This window comes from Perca fluviatilis, chromosome 19 (genome assembly GCF_010015445.1).
Source record: "Perca fluviatilis chromosome 19, GENO_Pfluv_1.0, whole genome shotgun sequence".
Taxonomy (NCBI): Eukaryota; Metazoa; Chordata; class Actinopteri; order Perciformes; family Percidae; genus Perca; species Perca fluviatilis.
Window position 1 is genome coordinate 10,732,179 of NC_053130.1, and position 14,340 is coordinate 10,746,518.

At 38.0% G+C, this 14,340-nt stretch overlaps 1 protein-coding gene across 39 annotated transcripts in view; it reads left to right on the forward strand.

Moving 5' to 3' along the window:
- camk2g2 (calcium/calmodulin-dependent protein kinase (CaM kinase) II gamma 2) overlaps nt 1-14,340 on the forward strand; it is a 63,878-nt gene that overhangs the window by 30,925 nt on the left and 18,613 nt on the right. For 19 of the 39 annotated variants that reach the window (XM_039784052.1, XM_039784063.1, XM_039784060.1 and 16 more), the window contains exons 7-15: nt 3,815-3,917; nt 4,530-4,613; nt 4,766-4,860; nt 6,994-7,116; nt 7,763-7,846; nt 7,957-7,999; nt 8,801-8,860; nt 12,859-12,899; nt 13,777-13,809. In XM_039784052.1, coding sequence (XP_039639986.1) covers nt 3,815-3,917; nt 4,530-4,613; nt 4,766-4,860; nt 6,994-7,116; nt 7,763-7,846; nt 7,957-7,999; nt 8,801-8,860; nt 12,859-12,899; nt 13,777-13,809 — 666 coding nt within the window. The remainder of the gene's footprint in view (nt 1-3,814; nt 3,918-4,529; nt 4,614-4,765; nt 4,861-6,993; nt 7,117-7,762; nt 7,847-7,956; nt 8,000-8,800; nt 8,861-12,858; nt 12,900-13,776; nt 13,810-14,340) is intronic. The other 20 variants (XM_039784054.1, XM_039784090.1, XM_039784093.1 and 17 more) reach the window with 3 other exon arrangements.

Consider the following 14,340-nt stretch of genomic DNA (forward strand, 5'->3'; position numbering starts at 1 on the left):
CTTTATTAGTTTACTTAAAGTGCTCATATTATACTCATTTTCAGGTTCATAATTGTGTTTAGAGGTTGTACCAGAATAGGTTTACATGGTTTGATTTTCAAAAAACACCATATTTTTGTTGTACTACACATTGCTGAAGCTCCTCTTTTCACCCTGTGTGTTGAGCTCTCTGTTTTAGCTACAGAGTAAGACATCTCACTTCTGTTGTATGAGGGCGTGCCACGCTAGCAGCTAGGCGAGCATTATAACGTGTTACAAAGTGACGCACATTCATCACGGAACGTTTCAGGACTGGTCCAGAGCCCTGCATGGACCTCGGACAAAAAACAATTGCACCACTAGGTGGCGCTATAGCAGAGATACACGTTTGGCTCTATAACTCCCAAACCGTACATCACACATTAAAAATACACATTTCCACGCGTTCCCTGAATTCAGCTGAATCTCGTGATATAGGCCACACCCATTTACACCTAGACTTTTATGCGCAAAAAATCATGATTTATCGTAATCCTACTTTTTCTAACTCCTCCTAGACCGTGCAACTGATTTGCACGAAACTTGTTAGGTACCATCTCCAGACCAACCTGACAAAAAGTTATCAAAAGAATCTTTTATCAGATAAAAATTGCGCAAATTACGCACGACCAAATTTGTGTAGCTAGCTACGAAAACACCAACTTTGCCATATCTAATTGGCCACTAGGGGGCGCTACAAGTCCCAAAAGTTTATATCTCATTAAAGGCTCATCCGATTTTTACGAAATTTTGAGGATAAACTAATGTGAGCAACTTCAAATTTACAGTGTAGATGTAGAATGGTTCATGGACCTCACATACCAAATATTACACATATGGACCACTAGGTGGTGCTATAATAACGTCAAATGTGTTTTTGCCTATAACTCCCACATTACACATAGCATTTTAGAACACCTTACATCCACGTATTCCTGGAATCAAGCTGAATCACAGGATATAGGCCACGGCCATTTCCACTAACAAGTTTTTTCGCAATATCGCCCAATGTGCAAAACTAACTTTTTGAAACTCCTCCTAGGCCGTGCGACCGTTCTCCACAAAACCTGGTACATAACATCTCCAGATGGACGTGACAAAAAGTTATCAAAAGAATTTTGCTATGTTAAAGTATGCGCAATTTACAATCAAACACATTTTCGTAGCTAGCCACAAAACACAAACTTTAACATATCTTGACCAAATTAATAGCTATCAGATCAAAACTATATATTATTGTTTGACATCCCACTCCGAGCCTCTTTACCAAATTTTGTGAAGATCGGCCATTAGGGGGCGCTATACTTGAGGTAGAAGCGTTTGGCCTTTTACTCAATGAATGGTAAATTTTCTATTGCATTTCACTACCGACTTTGGAGCTCGCACTTAGTGAAATTTCCTGACTTTTGCCTCACAGCTGTCGTGCTTTGGGTTCTCCTTTCGCAGACTCCGCTGTCGTGGGTTCCGCTTTCGTGGGCTCCGCGTGTCATCAGGGGCGACTCGCGCCGGGGAGGCTTGGACCCTGTCATAACTGCTTGCAGTTCTACTTCACTTTGTAAACCTATAACATGCACAAAAAGATATATAACACAATAAAGGAAAGGGTAGAAGCCAAAAAGCATAATATGAGCACTTTAACAATCTGGTCTATTACTTCAATGTGACAGAGCAAAGTGAAACCATTACTCTAGGGAAAGTAGACAAACATAATTGGATAATGAACAATCTGGTTTTGTGTGTGAGTGGCCTAAATGGATTTTTAGCCTGCATATGAATATCGGTATCGAATAAACTTGGAAAGGGAAGCGCTTTAAAAAGACGATAATGATGATCGATGATGAGGACAGAAACAAATAACCAGTATAGCCATTAATTGTTAATGTACAATTCTTTTTATATGTTTCCAAACTGCATCTGTGCTGCATCATTCTGTGCAGGCAAATATCATTCAGACCCACCAAAATGTATTTTACAGATCCCAAAGTTTCCAAAAATACCAAATATATATGAATTTGGAGAAAATGTGTCTAAAATCCTCTACAAGACATCTGGAATATTTTATTCTGGAGTATTTATATTGCCATTGCATTTAGCAAATGTTTTTGCCTGAATCGACTTACAGTAAGTGCATTATTTCCATGACAGCTTCAATGAAGAGCTGGAACAAGCTGATACAGATTATTTATCGAAACTGAGAACGAGTGCAGTGGAAGATTACTCTTCCAATTTTAAACCTGCAATAACTTAAACTCTGTTTTGTTTCTCAACACTCTCATCAACCTGGTTTCCAGCAGCATGTTGCTTCGTATCTGCTGGATGTGTAAATATGCAACTATTTTCTAACACGTCAGCCACCACAACTTTATACATTTTTTTTATGTGAATGTTGTGTTTACAGCGTGTGCCGCTGCCCCCAAATGGCCAAAAATAATAATCAGTTGTTACTGTTTTAAGGCATTAGTTTCTCTGTGAAAGATTCTTGGTTTTTGAACAAGCCATCCAATCATCTGACTGCTAAAAAGAAAGCAACATCTGTTTTCTTCCCAAGAACTTCCTGGAGATAAAGCTGCCAAAAGTGACCTCACGCATATCATATGTTTGTCTCCTTGTCAAATAAGGAGGGCCACTCGCTGCAGGGATAACAAGAACTAGAGAGAAAAGAGTTGAGTGCTGTTGGCTGGTGGCAGGCTGAGTTACCATGGCAACTGTTGGGTGAGGTCACCCGGCTGCTGCAGCACCAGCGTTCATTATGCCACCTCCCATCTATCTCTCTATCTGTCTCTCTCTTTTCTTCTGTTGCTTTCACTCCAGCTCTCTGTCCCAGTGCAGTTCCCCTTTTTTACTCTCTCTCTTTCCTATTGCTTTAGGTCTTCCCGATATAGTGGAGAAATGATAGGAAGGAAGGAGGGATGGATACATACATAGATAACTTAATGGAGAGGAGAGACTGACAGCTGAGAAGAAATGGACTATAAGCACAAAGACAGTGTCAGACATCTGTCTGTCTGTCAGCATTTTTACTGATGAGGATGGCTAACCACCGCAAAGACTTTTGCCCTCAAGACACACACAACCCACACATCAGTCCTGCCAGTTGGGACTTGTACTATGGAAGATAGGGTCACCACATTTGTAAAGACCCCATTTAGACCTGGTAGAAGTTTAAAACTGAAAATGATGGCAGGGGCAACTATATTATGAAGAAAAAACAAAACAACTGCGCAGCTGTAATCAGTAACTGACCTCGTGCCAAATTACACTTGACCTGACACATTTCCCTAAAAATCTCTTCCTTAAGTGAACTATGATGTAATGAGACACAACTGAAGCAGTTAAGACAACTGAATCACAGTTAATATGTCATTATATTCTGTGCTGAGTAAAAAAAAAAAAAAAAAGTGCTTTGGGGAAGCCTTTGTGGCCTGTTTTGACCAAATCATTCCTCATTCCTACTGTAGATGTCATCAAGTCATGCAGACATTTCCTAAAGGAGGGTACATGGTTATCTCTTTGCCCTTAATTAAATGTATTTATTTTTTACCTCTGTTTGCTACAACTTATTTTGTACTATGCAAAATGTTGAGAGTTTGTCCAAGGATACATTTAACGTGTTCTTACTAAAGGACTTGAAAATTGAAGACCTTTGGGGGGGGTTTTGTGTTGGAAAGGAAAAATACAAAACTAAATTGTGATTTGGCATGTGTCTGTATGCCATTTTTGATATTATATTGACTATAGTTGCAACCTGAGTGAATATATTTAATCCTAAAGAACTATTTATCTTTCTGTGTTGTAGCCTGAGAACCTGCTCCTGGCCAGTAAGATGAAGGGAGCAGCTGTGAAGCTTGCAGACTTTGGTCTAGCTATCGAGGTGCAGGGGGACCAACAAGCATGGTTTGGTAAGAAATAACACTCTGCTAACAACTTAAATATTTAACCTTATATGTATTTATTCAACAGTGTTCACTTTCAGCAGCAGTGTTTTGATGCAGCAGGAAAATCATAATCACTGCTTACGGATATAAGTAATTAAATTAGTGGCAAGCTAGAGTTTGTGTTTCAGTACATTATGATAATAATAATATGCTGTATTTTTGTTTCTTTATAAAATAAATACATCAACAAGAGCATACATTTAAGAGAAAGTATTCAATTTTTTTTAGAATTTGTCCTGGGGGAATTTCTTTTTAAAAGAATTGTCAAAAACAATTTTGTGTGCATGTGTTGAGGAAAGTCTTGTATGTTTTGCATTTTAAACAACTATGTGGTGTTTATAGTTTACTTATAGTAAGGTATTATTGTGAATATTAGTCTTATAAAACAGCAATAGATAGAGGATAGTACTGAATTGTTTTATGTAGTTAAAACATTAAAAAAGAAACCGGACAAGAGGAAGGTGAGGAGCTCAAACCATGCGATAATCAGAAAGAATGATGTATATCATTATTGCGTTATCATAAGAATAGCCATTTTCAGAGAAATCGAGACAAAGTATGTTTGTATTTCCACAGGTTTTGCAGGAACTCCAGGGTATCTGTCCCCAGAGGTGCTGAGAAAGGACCCGTACGGCAAGCCAGTGGACATATGGGCATGTGGTCAGTTAGTCTGGTTTCTGTCTGTTTGTATGCTGCTGAATTCATGCTCTCACAAATATCTATTAGGACAATTATGCCTCTGAAACTACTTTTTACACACTTTTTATATACAGTATGTTCATATAGATTTTGTGTGTTTGTGTGTGTGTCAGGTGTGATCCTGTACATCTTGTTGGTGGGCTACCCTCCCTTCTGGGACGAGGACCAACACAAACTGTACCAACAAATCAAGGCCGGTGCATATGACGTGAGTACTTCCCTCTCATGTTCTTGTAGTTGACTTCCTCAACATTTGTACTTGTGAGCTGCATGTGTGTTGTTTTTGTGCAGAGGTTCAGTGCAATTTGCCTGGAAACTGTTAACATGACATGGCCATGATTAGGATTGGGTACCGAAACCCTACACAACTGGTAGGAATCGGACCGGTTTAGAACGCAAATTTCAGTTCCTCATTTCGGTTCCACTTAATGTGTTGACTGAAATATTTTCCCTCTTATATAAATATCACACTTTCTCTGTAGTCTACCGTTAGCTAGCTGTCATTAATGTCATTTTTCAGTTTTTCAAGAATCAGTTTAGGAATCGGAATCGTTGTAAAAGTACCGGTTCGGCATCGGAATCGTAAAAATCCAAATGATACCCAACCCTAGCCATGATATGGAATAATTCAGTGTAGTGTTGTGGAAATGTTCGGTATACTGATTGAAGACAACAGGTAATTATGGAGAAAGTTTTGAGTGTAAATGGAGAACAAGGGTAATTAGAAAAAGAGGCATGCTTTCCTCTGCCACTGAGGTGAAGGCCACTATTTGAGAATTTACAGTACAGTTGATCCATTATTAATATAAAAATATTTATTAGTGCAGCTTAAATAAATGCCCTTCTTTTATGGGACTCATACTTGCAGGCTCATCCCAGGTTGGCTGACTGTTTGTATTTCTGAAAAGGGATCCATGATGAGAGTTACGGTCCACAGAGTCTGTTAGAGAGCTCCATCTGTGTTCACTCACCTTGAAATCTAATACATAATCTCAATCATAATTTATGTGAATGTGAAAAACAAGCACACCCTCGAGATGAGCCCTACTGGATACCTTTAATTTCAAGTCTCGTCAAATAACACTTTGAATTCTTTCGTGCAAGTCATTTGGAAATTTAATTTGAGTTTTGAATGTTTTACATTTTTTTTTATCTAGCTGTAGAGAAAAGTGATACACTATGACAGAGTGATAAGCTTATTTATTAGATCTTGCCATACTCCTCTGGGAGATAGGAATTTATAACCCGTATTAATTTCCATAATTGGAAGCAACCACATCTAATAAATGTGCGTAATGTGAGCATTGATATAAAGTGACAAGCACACTTGTATTATGACTTGTAATAATGTGCTTCTTGAGAATCATCACTGTCATGCAGATGCCTTGAATCTCATTAGTCTTTCTTTTTGTCAGTAAGTGACAACTGACACTCATGTTTGATAACTAATGTTTGAAGTAAATGTCTTTTGACAGTTTGGTTTGATTTTAATAGTAAACATGTTTGCTGGCACTTTATGCTACTTGGATGGAGGGGTGAGGGCAGCAGGTGTAGGTGAATGGAGTGAGAAAAACGACATTAACTGAAAACGCCTCCTGTTAAGACTAAAGGGCTTCATGCATTGACTTGGCCATCACAGTTTGAAAATGACTCAGCTTTTTCCTTTAACATAGAATCAATGAATGATTTTTTTTATTTGTGTGTCATATTATTGAAATGGCCCATCAAAGAGAGACAAATCCTTGAGTCATTACACATATTGTGCATGTTCCAAAACAAAAGAAAATAATAAAAAAATTTAAAAAACAGGCTAATATTGTCCAGATAAGCGAGATAATCGATAATTGAGTTTGCAGTGTGGGGGGGTATTCAGCAACTGGTTTAATAAAGATCATAAAATTAAGATTAAATATTTTTAGCATAGTTTGAGTACATTAGGAAGTATTTAACATGTTCATGGAAAGCAATAAGGAGATAAGGTAAGGTGAATCACAAAATATTTACTAGGCTTTCAAAAGAGAGAGAGTCCGAGTGGCACGTCTAGCACTTCAGAGCGGAGCAGGTGGAGATGGTGTTGATATGTATTTTAATACTAAGGTAACTGCAGTCAAATGCACTCGTAAATGTCTTAAATAAATGAAAGAAAAGTTCCTTTGCAGCCTGTAGTGATTTTACAGTTCATGAATCGTCAAGTAAAATAAAATTTAATCCCTGTCCGCTATTTGTTTGTGTTAGATATTTATTACATCAGTTGTTCCAGGATAAAATATTCAAATAAAGCATACCAGTGATATACATTCTCAACACTTCTTCCTTTGTTTTTATCTCCCTCTTTCTGCAGTTTCCTTCTCCAGAGTGGGACACAGTGACCCCCGAGGCCAAGAATCTGATCAATCAGATGTTAACGATTAACCCTGCCAAAAGGATCACTGCCGACCAGGCCATCATGCACCCTTGGATCTGCGTAAGTCACACTCCTCGTCTTTAAAATAAATCTCTCATGTAAAACAGTGGTGCAGTGTTCGTGCCATATTCCAAAACATTTTCACTCTCTACCTTTTTAAGGAGTACAACCTCTCTCTCTCACACACATATACTGCCAGAGTGACACTGTAAAATGGCACTGCTTTTCAAAACAACAACATAATCACTTCTAATAGTTTAGTGTTAAAATCATGAACTGCTAAACACAGAGGCCTACATTATGTACTCAAGCAGAATTTGTAGTTTTTGGTAAAATGAAACACATTCAAAGCTCTTAGGTTCATTTGTCTCAGCTTTGCTCAAAACTACATGTAAAAGCTTTAAACATTTGGATACAACATAATACCATGACCATGGAAATATATGGTTGTGATTGGCTGGCAGGTGTCCATTTAAGTCGTATAACAGGACAAAAAAGCTCCAGTAACTCGTAATTCCCATTGCAAAATTTCCTTTAATTCATAAGTGGTTTATTTATTAAAGAAAGACGACGCAAACACGATGTATTCATTTATCAGGACTCCTTGTCATTTGGGTTCGATATAGGAGTGAAAAGCTTTGACATGGTTTACATTGAAGTTAGGTTTACTGTATCTATAATGTTGTCTCCTCTCCTATACGTACAGCAACGCTCCACTGTGGCCTCCATGATGCACCGTCAAGAGACTGTGGAGTGTCTGCGCAAGTTCAACGCCAGGAGGAAACTTAAAGTGAGTGTGGACACACACACACACACACACACACACACACACACACACACACACACACACACGTCAATGTAACACAAATTCTTATTATGTTGATATGTGTGTCTCTCTAGGGAGCTATCCTCACAACGATGCTGGTGACCAGGAACTTTTCAGGTGAGCTTTGGCAGTGATACTAATCACACATCAAGCGATTCAAATAAAGCCGTACAGAGAAGCACTTGGATTTAGAGAAACTTAGATTTTTTAAAGATATTTTTAGTTTTAATTTTATTGGTAATCACTTTGTCCTGATCTGATACCTAATAGAGGCGAAATGATATAAATCGCTGTTGTTCTTTTACTGTCTTTAACTGCAAATTATTATTTGCTTGTCAGCTCTGTCTGCAGTTCTGATGTTGCACTTCAGGGGTTTGGCTTGGATTTCCTCCTTGTAAGCAGTTTGATCACCAAAACACGGTTCACTTTTGACTGAACACCCAATTTGTGGGCCAGACGATGGCCTAGCAAGCTAATGCATTGATGCTCTTGGCCCTGTGTTTATATGCTTTCATGTAAGTAAAGCAGCTCCTGTGGATTACAGCCAACTACTTTCTACAGGTCAAGATCAATCTAAAGAAAGCAGACGAGCCAGACCTCTGATTTGCTTAGCTGCAGGCATGTTTATCAAAGGAATGTCCACGGAAATAAGATTAATAATTCCGCAGTGCAGGTATTTTGGTGCCGAGAAGATTTTCCATCTGCTGCTTCACTTCATCCTAATAAAAAGGAGTTAGGTATCAGAGAAAAAAAATCTTGTCTTCAGTAAGCCTGCTTGATCCAAAAACTTTCGGGAAACCCATGTTTTGTCATCCTTGTCTAATACTCAGAAATTTAAGAAATCGAGAAAATAAAAAGGCTTTAGTGAGGCTCTCGACCCACCTGTGCCTCCACATTGAATCCCTCTCTGTCCAATAGTGGGACGGCAGCATACCAGCCCTGCCGCTACCACCAGCACGGCCTCAATGGCACAGGAAGGTACGTCTGCTTGAGGGGGTGTTGGAGTCGGGCACTGCCAACTTTGTACTCAGGCTATTGGCATGGGGCCTAGGCTGCTTGAACCCCTCCACCTGCTGCCTGCTGCCTGCACACTGATGAACCACTTGTGAATGGTTGTTGTTGCACTGGGTCATCTTAAACATACACAGACACACAAACAACTAAATGGAAACCACAAATGAAGCTCAGCTCTTGACCTTTCAGTACTGCTGCGTGTCTTGATGCTCTAATGAACAGAGCTCCTCTCCAGAACTGGCTATTTAATTTCCTGTGTCGAACACAACAGCCATTTAACTGACACCCAGCATGACCCTCTGACATCCCTCCAACTACCGCAACTGCCACCTAGTGAAACTCTGTTTACACATCTTTGCATTAACGCAACTTGCGCAGGCTGCATATATTTTCCTCTGCAGCATAAACATTGTAACCTTATATAGATAGACACGTCAGCCTTCAACCTCAGTACCCCTTCCAGTTTGACCTCCTCTGAATTGTTTTTTGTGCACAATACTTGATGCCTGCCTGTGCTCACTGCAACCTTCCCGCCGCATGGCTCTGGCACGAACAGCCAGCCAAGCATGTGTATGAGCGCACAGTACAGTATGACAACCTGCATGGGAAGCTGTTTAAACAGAATGCATTCCTTTATTATATATTTTTCTTTGTCTCCTCTCTCCCGCCTGCTCCGTTGTGCTTGTGTGAACAGACAAAACCACAAAAAACCTAAAGGTGTCAGTATGCTTCTACAAAGTGTTTTTAGGATCATCAAGCAGCGTCTGAAACCACCTCCCCTTAGATCAGCATATTTGGGGTCTCCGTCTGATATTTTTGTCACTTTTTGAAACCGACAATTCAAAGAGGTCAAAACTTTGGCAACTATGTATGTATGTATATACTGTGTGTAGTATACAATTGGTATAAAAACAAACTATTACGAGACCAATGTGTTTCTGCTTGTGAGCTTCATGAGGGTCCTCATCATACAACACATTACAAAGAGGATTTGTAATATGGTCATGTGGCCAGTTTTTTTCTAAACTGGTAAGGTTGTGTAAGGGGTGTTCCTAATGATGGACATGGATAACATCATATTTGGTCCATTAACAGAAAAAGTGCACCTATACGGAGGTACCCAACCTTGTATAGCAGAGGACTTCACCCAAAATGAGCCTCTTTAGTGTGGCATACATTGCAAACATTTTACACAGTGCTATATATATTTATTGTATATGAAGTCATAACTGCTAAGATAAAATAGAATTAAATAAAAAGGAGTACTAGAAATGAAATACATTATAAAAACACATGAATGAAGCATTTGGAAATATTTACGAACTTACAAACATTATAAAACATAGAGTAAATACCTAATAACGGAGGTTTTCATTCATGGATTTATCTTTATCTTTTGAGAAATTGACATGCATAAAAAAATATTGGCCGGGCTTAATGACTACTTTGCCTATAAAAAGACAAATTTTATTCAACTTTCAAGTTTCAGTAACAGAAATCCTAAATGCTGTTGGTGTTCCCTTTTAGGTTTAATATTTTTAATATTTGTTATGCTTATTGCCATTTTTAAAACCGACAATCCAACAAACACAGCCACTTCCGAAACTTCATCGGGTGTCGCCCCATTCTATGAGGGCAGCCTTTTAGTTAGACTAGTTTGTATGAAGCATACTGAACCATGACAGGGCGGGCTGCTTGCTTTAAGGCTGTTTATACAGGAATTACTATGGTATTATTAGGGTTCGATGAAGTGGATACTACGCCCATAAGTTGTTAATGATGGATTGCTCTTGATGCTCGATTACAATTGTTAAATTTCTTCACTTCCTGAGTTGCATACAGTGTAAAAGTGAAGAATATGGTTTTAAATTTGCAGAGATGATGTCCTGAACTTAAAGGTTTCTGCTCAGCTTGGGAACTGTTGGGAATGCACTCCTTGGCATCTCTTTAAAATAAAGACTTTTAAGTAGATGCTGCATGTTTATAAGCCACTGTCGCATCGCATGATCCCACCACCTCTGTGAAAATTATTTAAAGAATGCCTTTTAACACACAGTAAAAGCCTTGCAGGTGTTTTGTTCCTCCAGTTGTCATCTTCAGTTTTGTTTTCAGTTCAGATGTTAAGATGCAGATATGAAATAAGTTACTGTTTTCTTGCCTTCTTCATTGCCCTCCTTCCTACTTTATAAATGGAAGGTAAGGGAGGATCATTGGAACATGACTAACACAAAAATGAGTGTTTAAACAGTACATGTGTTTATTTTTAATCTGTGTGCGTGCATGCATTTGGAGATTATAATTCACTTGTGTGTTGGTGTCATTTCTATGCAAGTCTGCTTATAACTGTGGACAGGTGTTCAGGTGCACATGATATTATGTCTGTGTGATCAATGTGGGCTAACACCTAACATGCACTGGTTAGATTACAGTTGGTGGTGTTTGACCTGCAGAATATATGTCAAAAGTTTGAATATTTTTCTTCTTTTTCCATCTTCCACTTTTCACAAAGTCGTTCTAGTACTAGTGGTTAGGTGGAAAAGTGTTAGCTAAATTGCACTGAAATAAATTAAATGATCTAGGAGAGGAACACAAACAACAGGTTGTTTTGGATAGAAGCACCTTGTGTTCAGAAAGTAACTCATTCAGTCATTTATTTAATTCATTAGTTCCTTCATTCATTCATTCATCGATTCATACTTGCTCCCTCGAGGCCCTCAGGAGGGAGTTGGATTTTCTACAGCTCAAACACTAAACCAGGACCAATTTATCACTTATTAGTCATACTGCTTATGTTGTGTACATTGTGACACTGTGCTAAAATTAATGTTGGTGTTCTGGGGGCAAAGAGACTATTATTTTTTTTTTACCTGCTTTCAATGTTTATAGTTTGAACTGCTCCTAGAAAATGTTGACAGTATGGAGGATGATTTTACCCAAAAAAGAAAACAGAAAATGGTTAACTTTTTGTTGATCTACCGCCAGGAATAAATATGGATAAACACAAGTTCAAAATAAAAAGTAAATGGGAAGGGTAATTTCAAATTTGATTGAATTAAAAGTAACATTGGAAAGTAAAAAACACAGTGCTTTAATGTATATTGCTGACAACGATAATATTTATATATAAAACAACTGAAAATAGAACTAGTGCCTCTAAATCCCCAAATGTTCTGTCTTGCTGTTGTGATGTTTTCAAATAAGCAGTGTGTGTCAAAACTATGGAGGCTAATTTCTGCCAGTAAAAGAGAAGAATAGATGAATTTATGCATGAAAAAGTACTCTGTAAATCAAGATTAGGAGATACTGGGTCAGGTTATTAGATTGGATTTGCTAAAAGTTTTTAACTCATTTGACCTAGTTTTTTTTGTATCATAATTTGGATTTACACCTATTGTTGATTCACTGAGTCATAATTTTTGTACTATCTTATAATTCAGTCAAACATTTGTCTAATTTTCCAATCTTTTTTTTTCTTCTTACTTTTCTTGGCAGAACTCTGCTTCCATACAACATCAACAATGTACTGTGGAATAATTGTGGGAGTTGGGGGTGTTAATGGGCTCTATAACAAAATCAGCGAGTGTAGGCCTATATTTTAACAAAATAATATAATGGAAAAAGGATTAAAAAAAAACCTCAGGGCACATACATGTCCAAAAGCAGTTATTTTAATTTTAATTTTAAAAATGTTTATAATTTTTTTATCTGGTTTTCCATTTCAGTTTGCTATTTCTATATCCAGTAATACATATCAAAAGGCCTTAATTGGCCTGATTATCCCCAGTGGTGGAGAAGTAATACTTTGGGGTTTGATTGTCCGTCATACAACAGTTATATGTGAAATCGGTTGGACACACACCAGGCCTGATAAATCTTTATTGGACTTTAGTTTGTCCTGCTGTTTTTTTTGTGCAGTTACGTCTTAGACTGTGTCCTTACCATCTTGTCTCTCTTTCTTTCAGCATGCAAAACCTTACTAAACAAAAAGTCTGACGGTGTGAAGGTAAGTTCTCTGACCCATGAGGGTTTTAATGACTTTACTGCTTCTGTCTTACTTACTCTTCCTATCTTCTGTTGTCTCCTTTTTGGTCTTTCACCCAAACTACTCTCTAAACACATGTACCTCCGATATTATGAGCATATGGAAAAGCAATTCATTTAACTGGATTACTTTTGTGCTCTGGTGCTCCTTTGTTAGTTTTTCCATTAAATGTGATTTTAAAGATTTTTGTAGCTCAGGGAAAATGATTGATCTTTGGAAAAAAATGGCCGCTTGATCATGTTTATGAGTTAGCCATTAAAGGTGGGGCACAGGTAATACAAATGTGAGATTAAAGTAAAAGTAAGGAAAATCGTAAAGACCAGTAGGCTTTTAAAATGCTGTTTGTTTTTTACCACCAGGTTTTTCTTTGATTCACAGCGATTTAAACTACCGTCATGTCTTGGTGCTCATTTTGTTTTGATCGACAGCCAGCGCCAATGCATGCAGTGAAGTGCCATGATCAACAAGGGTCCAAAATAAAATTTCCATTACATATACAGTAACTTAAACAATAACTGAACTATCTCCCACCCCCCCCCAAAAAAAAAAAAAAAATCCCAGAAACATTTTCCAAATAAACTGCACAACCAATGATTTAAATCCTTTAGTTCTCCTTTTAAAAAAATGATTCCCTATATTGTTTTTGCTGCTGATTCTGTTTATCGGCTGAAGCCCTCTTAGTGTCTCATTGTTCCTGTGTAAGCTTGTGCAGCTGTTTTGTTTTTCCCTCTTTCTGGAACCAATCTGGCAGCTTCACTTTTTTACTATTTTGATTAGTTCCTTGTTTCCCCGATGACCCCTTATTTTTTTCCTCCTCCTTTCCATTGCTGTCTGTCAGAAAAGGAAGTCCAGCTCGAGTGTTTGTTTGATGGTGAGATCGGCTCTGTCGTTTTCGTTCATTTTTCATTCTTAGTCTTTTCAAACCTTTTCCCCCCTCTTGTCATCTCCTCCCCTTCTCTGTTCCCCTTCTTCGTTTTCATTTGTTTATTTAATTATTTTATTTAATTTTGGGGTAAGATGCTTGAGGCGTTGTCTATGACAGTTTTCGTCTTGTTCCGATTTCTGTTGGATTTCCTAACTCCATCCCTGCATCCCCTTCTGCCATAAGCGCCACCAAAACCATTTCAACCAATCACACACACACACACACACACACACACACACACACACACACACACACACACACACACCCTTCCACTTATCCTCTTCTGATGTCTAAGATCAGGCATTTTGGCTTACTTACCCTGCCAGCATCCCTGAACATCACAGGAGTGAGGTACATTTTAATCATGGTAAACATCAATATAAAATAATTTCCCCTTCTTCAATTATTGCATATTTATTGTACCCTCATTATTATTATTATTTTTATTTTAAATTTTTTTTTGAGTGGACTTTTTTT